This window comes from Acanthisitta chloris, unplaced genomic scaffold, assembly GCF_000695815.1.
Source record: "Acanthisitta chloris isolate BGI_N310 unplaced genomic scaffold, ASM69581v1 scaffold12510, whole genome shotgun sequence".
In the NCBI taxonomy this organism is placed as follows: Eukaryota; Metazoa; Chordata; class Aves; order Passeriformes; family Acanthisittidae; genus Acanthisitta; species Acanthisitta chloris.
The window spans coordinates 14,578-23,053 of NW_008652279.1; the positions used below are offsets into that span (position 1 = coordinate 14,578).

At 51.4% G+C, this 8,476-nt stretch overlaps 1 protein-coding gene across 1 annotated transcript; it reads left to right on the top strand.

The window, feature by feature from the left end:
• Positions 1 to 628: 628 nt before the first annotated feature.
• LOC103804152 (agrin-like) lies at positions 629 to 7,408 on the top strand (the record flags this gene model as incomplete). Its single annotated transcript, XM_009076751.1, has 2 exons — positions 629 to 817; positions 7,147 to 7,408. Coding segments are annotated over exons 1-2 (451 nt in total), but the record flags the coding sequence as incomplete, so codon positions are not given.
• Between the last annotated feature and the right edge of the window lie 1,068 nt (positions 7,409 to 8,476).

Genomic DNA, 8,476 nt, shown 5'->3' on the forward strand with positions numbered 1-8,476 from the left:
CCGAGCCTCCCGCAGTCGCACCCCGAGGATGCAGGACCGAGGCTGGGGGAGCGCGGGATGGGACTGAGCACCAGCTGCAGCGCAGGATGGGAGGATGGCAGGGCTGGCTGCGGTCCCTACACCTTTAAAAGTCTCCTCACGTTGCGGCGCTGATTATCCATTAACCCGAGGCGAGCTCCCTTTCCTGGGGGTGGCGTTCGCGGCAGCTCCGCAATAAGAGCTGGCAGCAGGGCGGGCGGACTCGCTGCCTTCCTCCCTTTCTTTTTTTCTCTCTCTCCCTCCCTCCTCTCACCCCCCGCGCTCGTTCCTTATCAGCAATTCAGATTGCATGCAAATCTGCCAGCTTTCTTCCAGGGGCAAGGCACAGAGGACCGAGCGCTTCTCGCCGGCCGCGGCTTCGGGGAAGAGATATCTCCTCCTCCTCCTCCTCCTCCTCCTCTTGGGATTTTCTTCCTTCTCCCCTCCCCTGCTCTCCCCTCCCCTTGCTGCCTCCCTCCCTCTTCTCTTTCTTTCCTCCTTTTCACCTCATGGAACAAAAGTAGCCCTTTTTCCCTGCGCTAGCCCTGCCTAGGAGCGGAGCCGCTTTGTCTGCCCGCACCGTCGGGGCATCGGCACCGGCACCAGGACCATGGGGAGGCAACGAGCGCCCAGTGCTCGGGCTCTACTGGCACTACTGGGACTGGGTTTGGGACTGGGACTGGCGACTTGCCCCGAGCGAGAGCTGGAGCGAAGGGAGGAGGAGGCCAACGTGGTGCTGACGGGCACAGTGGAGGAGATCATGAACGTGGACCCGGTTCACCACACCTACTCCTGCAAGGTAAAGGAGGAGGAAAAACTTTCAGCCCCCGCATGTGGTTCTGATTGTGTGCGCTTTGGGTTGGAATTAGGTATTTTTAGCCTGAGGACTCGCTCCCACAGCTGTGTCGGGGGGGAAATCTCGCAAGGTTGCTTTTTATGGGCATTTCCCTCCTGGTTGTGATGCGGAGCTGACTCCCAACTTTCTCTCTCTGGTTACTGGGAAAGGTGCTCGGAGCTGCCTCTACTCAAGGTTCCTTGTTTACTTTAGCAGCATCTTGAGTTCCTCCAGCTCAAGCTATTGTTTAACTACGAATCTGCCCTCTGGCTATGGGTTTTGTTTTTTTTTTTTTCCTCCCCCCCTTAAGCAGAGAGACGGTAAAGTACTGAGCAACCTGAAATACCATCCGCCTGCTTGACAGAAAACGTGCTGGATAGCTTAACCCTTCCCGGGGCAGGAATCTCACTTGCAAGGACATGCAGCTACGTTGCCTTTCCCTCTTCTCCCCCAATCCCTTTTTCTGCCCATCCTTACCAAAATCCTGCGGTTCCTGCCTGTGGTTGATGCTGAGCAGAGCTTGGGGTGATGCTCAGCAGTGTGTTAGTGGGAGAGGTTTGCTGGTGCAGGAGGTGAACTTTACCCCATGGTGTTGCTTTGTGTTTTGAGCATCTCTCAGCTCGGGAAAGTAGTTGAAGAGCCTCTGTGTGTGCAGCTGGTGCTTAGTGCCTTCTCCCACTGCTTTGCCACACCACCCAGAACAAGCTGTACCTTGGCAATTAGCTCACAGACCCTCCAGGCTAGAGCAGGGGACCGTATGTTTGCAGAGTGTCTGGCACATCCTGGGTGCTATGTGGCAAATTAATCAGCTGCTGGGAGCAGCCTGTGTCCTGCAGCACTCTGAGCACATATGGCTGGATGAGGCCACCTGAGACTGGGGTAGGGCTGCCCCAGGAGTGAGCAGGAGATGCTCTGGTGGGGCTAAGGATGAGGCAGAAATGCTCATGTGAGAAAGGAGTCTCTTTCCTCCCACTGCAGGCACACAGCAAGGTGTCTGGCTAGTGTAGAATCATCTTACTGCAGCAGAGCAGGACCCTGGGCCAGGAGAAGCTGTGATGGGGAAAGCTGCTTGCTCAGCAGCTCTGCCTTTGGAAGGTGCAATCCAGCCTGAGTTGGAGCAGTGAGGAGAAACCTGGGCTGCCTTTGGTGGCTTTATGTGAGGCTCAGTTTGCATTCCTTATCTTGGCAAGAGAGTTTTGCTTGTCTTTTAAAGCATTACAGTGAGCTGCCCAGGGAGGTGGTGGAGTCACCAGCCCTGGAGGTGTTCAAGGAAGATCTGGATGTGACACTTAGTCTAGTTGACAAGGTGGTGATTGGTCAAAGGTTGGACTTGATGATGTTGGAGGATTTTTTCCAACCTCAGTGGTGTTGTGATTCTCCTGAGCCATCCCAGCAATGCTGTGGAGCAGCTTGTGCTACTTACTCTGGAGTGAACAGGGAGATTTTGCTTCTGCCCATTATTAGTGTCATAACAGCCCACAGAGGCCAGAACATACTCCCAAGACACTATTTAGGTCTTGAGGTCCTGTAACAGAAAGTGAAAGGAGGAAAAGCTTCTCTCCTGCCCTTCTCGTGGGCAGTGCTGGTCACACTGTGCTGTTTTCTTAGAGCAGAGGTTCTTCAGTGCCTTTACCTGCACCTCAGCCTGTTCTGTGTCAGTTTTAATAGCATTTCATAGTGTGTTGGCAGGAAAAACCCTTTGAAATGGGACTTGGGGGTGCCTTAAGGACCTGCAAACAAATAAATCTCCCTTAACTAGAATGACTTGGGAATGCATAGCTTTGCAGCAGCTGTTCCCTTGTTTCACTCCAGGATCTCCCAAGTATTGGAGTTACTGTGGATTCTGCTGATGCTGGGCTAGATGTGTTGCATTTTGGGTTGAGTTTCTTTTTACCAAGCACTTGGATTCCAACAGGGCAGTTTGGGCATCAGACCTGACTATTTGCTGCTCTCACCCTTGTGCCCTGTGAGAAATGGGATAAGCTCAGGGACAGAAAGGATCTTGCTGGTGAGAAAAGTCATGTCCAGTTCCTCCCTGTCGTACTCTGCTAACCATTCCTCAGGCACTGGGATTACCTTAAAATACCACAGTTATCTCTTGTCAGGTTCTTCTTTATCAGGAGAGGAAAGGCCAAGTGTATGGTAGGAGTTCCTTGGAACCCACACCCAAAATAGTGAATGTGCCTGGTGCTGGGTGGTCTGGGAGGGAATAGGCATGTGGATATCTGTGAGTGCTGCACTCAGGTATTGTTCTTCCTAGTTAAACTCCAAACCCTCCCAGCTGAACCCTTTGATAGATGAAGATAAGCACGTTACAGGGCAGAAGAAATGCAAAGTTAATGTTAGATAAACACCCAGAAATAGCTACCAACCATTCATGTGCTGCTAGAGGAGATGGATAAGGAGGGACAGGGCTGACAGGACTCCCAAAAGTGGCTGATGTGCTGTTTTTCCAAGGGGTTTGATATGGGAATCAGCTCTGTGCTCACTTGCTCTTCCCAAGCTGCTCATCCTCTGTGTGTTGGCATTGTCCCTTCCTGCTCTGAGTCCTCTGATGTGCCTCATTCTGAGCTATCCTGAGATTTATGAAGGCAGCTCCTATTTATAGGCCAAATCCAGGTTCTATATGTGCTATAGGAAGTGGTGAAAAGGATGTGGATCCTGTTGCAAACAATAGAGCTTGGATTTTGGGGGGTCACAGCAGCTGTTCTCCAGGCAGGGAGGGATGTGCAAGTTGCTGGGGGAGGTGGGTTTGGTGGCTCCTAGGGAAAGTGGCTTCTGCCAGGGAAAGGCATAAGTGGAGAGGGATGGTGTGTGGGCAGGAGGGAAGGCTTGGGCAAAGTGAAGCTGCAAGAAGAGCTGATGCTCCTTCATCTCTCAAAAGCTGATGCTCCTTCATCTCCCACCACTGCCCAAAGCTGATGCTCCTTCATCTCCCATCACTGCCAAAATGCAGTAGTGCCCCTTTTTACTGCTGTTCAGAGGAGTCTGTGCTCTAACTTCTCATCTTCCCTTCCCAAACCAAGGCTGCCACTTCTCAAAGCACATTCCTGCAGGAATTCCTTAGCACTGCATGTTCCTCTACAGGTTGTCCATTCCCTGCTGTGTGATAGTGGAAAATCCTTTTACTTTCTGCTTTTTTACTGCTCTTAAAATATATCCTTGTGAGGATCTGCTTGAATAAAGTTATTGCTGTTCTTACTGTGCCTCCCTGGAGCTGCCAGGAGCCTTGTAAAACACTCTTAATCCAGTGTTTTATGTGCTCCCTGGCAAAAGAGTGAGTGAGTGACTCTGCCATAGGGAAGAGACCTCTTGGAAATAGATTCCAGCCCAATTCTTTCTCTCCAGTCCTTTTTCTCCCCCAATCCTTGCTGTAGCCGGTGAGTCATGAGTGACAAAGTCTTAATTGTGTGTGATGATGAATGGGATGCCCTACAGGTAATTGCTTGGTCTTTGGTGCCTTCCCAGCCATTCATTAAGAGAGGAGAAGGGTGGGGAGAAAGCTGGTGGACTCTGCTGGTGCTTGGGAGTGCTGTGGCCTGGCTCTCAGGTGGATGACTACAGCAGCCATGCCAATTAACTCAATTACCATCTGCTCCAGGAGAGGGGGGTGGGCTGGAGCCTTTTCTCCCCCCTTAAACTTAGCTGGAAAAAACGCTCTACATCCACCTTTCCAGCAGGAGCCTCAGGCTGTGCTCTCTGCCTGCCTGGTGTCTTTTTTTTATTATTTTTTTTATTTCCCCCCCCCTCTTCTTTTGTCTCTTTTGTATTCCTGAGGTTTTGCCCTGGTTGCTTGAGCACTTCACCTCGCACAGCTCCTGCCCTGAGGCTGCTGGAGAAGAGGAGGAGGAGGAGGAGGAGGTGGGGCTGCAGGAAGGTGTCTTGACTTGACTGCAGGGAGAAGCACAACCACGGGGAGTTGTGCTGCTGGGAAATTCTGGAGGAACAGCTGGTCCAGGGTGGGGAAGAGGAGGAGGTTGGGGTTAGCACAGGCTTGTGTGAGAGCTGGGCAAGCTGTGCTCTTAGCACCTTGGCTCCCTCACTCACCTGGGGGGTCACAGTGGCTCTTTGAAGGGAGCTGCTGCCTCCTGTGGCACCAGCTGCATGTGGTGGAGCAGATGTCTGTGTGGATGCTGGGATTCCTCTTGGATCAGAAGGGAGGAAAGCTGCCTGTCACAGCTCTCCTCCTGTGCCATCTGAGGCTCCCTCTGTTAGCTGCTTGATTGCCATCTCTCTCTTTTTCCAAAGCAGAGCTGGTGCTGTCAGGGCTGTGCACAGGGCTGGGCATCATGGAATGGATTGGCTTGGAGAGACCTTAGAATCGTAGAGAATCATGGAATGGGTTGGCTTGGAGGGACCTTAGGATACAGAATATCTTAAGTGGAAAAGGACCCATAAGGATCATCCAGTCCAACTCCTGTCCCTACACAGGACATCCCAACAATCCAACATGTGCCTGGGAGTGTTGTCCAAATACTCCTGGAGCTCTGTCAGGCCTGGGGCTGTGATCACTGCCCTGGGAGCTGTTGCAGTGCCCAAACACCTCTGGGGGAAGAACCTTGTCCTGATATCCTAACTAAACTTATTCCAGTGCCCCAACACCTCTGGGGGAAGAACCTTGGCCTAATATCCATCCCAAACCTCCCCTGACACAGCTCTATGCCATTCCCTCAGGCCTTGTCACTGATCACAGAGAAAAGACATCAGTTCTGCCCTTCCATTGCCTCTCCTGAGGAAGCTGTAGACCTTAAAGACCACCCAGTTCCAACCCCCAATGGCTTTGAGGGCATTGCTTTCCTAGTCCCTTTCCTTCCCCCTGTCAGCAGTTTGGATTTGGGCTGTGCAGGGAGGGACATATCCTGCACATGAGTTCCTCCCTGTGCTTTGGTGCTGTGGAATGGTTTAGCACCCAAGGGATGCTGAGTCCCTTCGTGCTGGAAGACAAATGAGTGTGAGAATGTGTAGGGGACCTGTCTGTAGTGAAGCTCTCTGTGTCTGGGAGCAGCTGAGGCATGTTCAGCTTGCAAAGAGGAGCTGTCACAGTGGTGTTGATACCTGGGGTGGTTTTGGAGCTCAGGTATGCAGGAGAACAGGGCTCACCTCCCTTCATGTACAGCTGTTTGGATAATATCCTGCTCTTTGGGTCACAGGACCTGCTGGGCTGGCTGAGAGCTGAGACTCATCAATCCAAGGTCCTTCTCAAGGCAGACAAATGTTACACCTGAGGGGGAAGGTGTGAGAAGTAGGATTTGAGATGAAAATACACTCCTAACCTTTGTTCTTAACCTTCAGTTGTACCTGTAGAGCACAAGCAACACTCAATCTCTTCCCTTTTCCTGCTTGACAGGTGGATCTGGTGCAGAGCAGGAGGGTCCTGCACCAGCCTGATTGCTCCTGTAGCAGTGGGAATGGCCTTGTTCCCTTATCCCAACACCTGTAGCAGGGACAGGATGGAGGAGTTTGGCTTAGGATCATTGTGGACCTTAAAGCTTCTTGATCAGGACTCAGTGCTGAGCTTCCCACCCCTGAAATTCTGTAGTTAGGGCTTCAAAAAGTGCTAAGATTGGTTCTAGGTCATGATACTTGCATTGCCTCTAGCCCTCAGCATGTTTTTACCCTCTGATTTGAACTCTGCAGCCTCAGATCTGTGTGTGTGTGTCTTCTGTAGTCGCTGAGTGATGGGATGGAGGCATTTGGCAAAGGAGAAGAGTCTCTGTGTCTGAACAGTCTCAAAGGAGCCCAGAGGGGAACACAACCCACTGGAAGGGCTGTACAGGCCACTGACCAGTGAGCTGCAGTGGCAGAGAGCTCAGAATGGTTCATTCTCCAGTGGGATACTGTCTGCCCTGTGCTTTCCTCCTCCTCTGGAACAATTCCCCCCCCCCCAACCCCAGTGCTAAGCAGAGAAACTGCAGTGTGAGCAGCTCCCCAAGGGTGGTATAGACCCTGTGAACATGTGAGCATCTCTTCCCTGCCTCTTCAATCCCTTTGGAATCCCTCTCTGGAAGGAGGTGTGTGCATGTCTGTGTCAGAAAGGTTGCTGTGTGATCCTCACACAACCTTTTCCTCTCCAGGCTGAGTTGGGAGAGCTCTGGCAGGAGGAGCACTGTGTGCTTTAGTCTCTTGCCCACACATTTTGTCCTTTTAGAGCTAATGAAATTAGCTCTGTTGGAAGTCTCTGCCAGTCTGAGCCACTCCTGGGCATCTTGTGACAATCTGCTGATTCCCCCAGGCCAAGATGTGCCAATTGGGTGTGAAATGATCTCATGAGCTCTTTCTCCTTCTCCTTCAAGGTTCGAGTGTGGCGATACCTGAAAGGCAAAGACATTGTCACTCACGAGATCCTCTTGGATGGTGGCAACAAAGTGGTTATTGGTGGCTTTGGGGACCCTTTAATCTGTGACAACCAAGTCTCAACTGGGGACACAAGGATTTTCTTCGTCAACCCTGCCCCACAGTACCTGTGGCCAGCACACCGCAACGAGCTCATGCTCAACTCCAGCCTCATGAGGATAACCCTGCGCAACCTGGAGGAGGTGGAGCACTGTGTGGAAGGTGAGGATGGAGCCTGGATTCCCTTGGGATTCTCTGTTGGGTGTCCTGTGTCCTTAGCTTGTCAGTGGTTGTGGGTAAATGAGCTTGTTGGTGATGATTGAGGAGCAAATCCTGCTGTATCTGCTAGAAGCATCAAGGTTGGAGATGATCATCAAGTCCAACCATTAACCTGTCACTGCTATAACCCCTAAACCATATCTTCCAGCATCAGATCCAGACACCTCTTAAACACTTCTAGGGATGGTGACTCCACCACCTTCCTGAGCAACCCATTCCAATGCCTGAATATTGGCACTGGAATCTGTCCACTGTCAGTGGACTCTTGTCACAAGGCATGCCTGGCATTGACCTCACTGCCAAAGGCAGTGGTTGCAACCAAGGTTCACCCAAGCAAAGGACTTTGCTGTTAATTTTACTCCACAGAATGGGTCAGGTTGGAAGGGACCACAGTGGGATATCTAGTCCAACCTCCCTAGTCCAGCTGGGCCATCCTAGAGCACATGGATTGTGTCCAGATGATTCTTGAGTATCTCTGGTGAGGGAAGTATTCAAGACTTGAAGGTGTGGAGGTAACTCCAGGCTTGATGCAGGTTCTCAGTCCTCTGTGTAATGAACCTGATGTAGTTGGAGCATCCTCAGTGCAAGTCCTGTCCTAGCAGAATCACAGAATCAAGCACGTTGGAAAAGACCTCTGAGATCATCAAATCCAACCTATGACCATGGACTTGATGATCTTAGAGGTCTCCTCCAACCCTGATGATTCTATGACCTAACACCAATGACACTAAGTGCTATGTCCAGTGTCTCCTTAAAGACCTCCAGGGCTGGTGACTCGACACACAATTGTGTGACAGGCTCTCACCAGGGATTTTGGACTGTTCACACTTGAGTTAGATTGTCCTGTAGGTTTAGAGCTAAGTTCATGGGTTAATCCTGTGGTGAAGACCTGTTCTTCATCACAGTCATCCCTATCTTCTGTCTGGAGCTTCCTTGCTTGCTTGGAGCCTTGGGGATGGGCTACTGCAGGGAGAAACCAGCCCAGTTGTTCTTGGGCTTAAATCTTGCTTC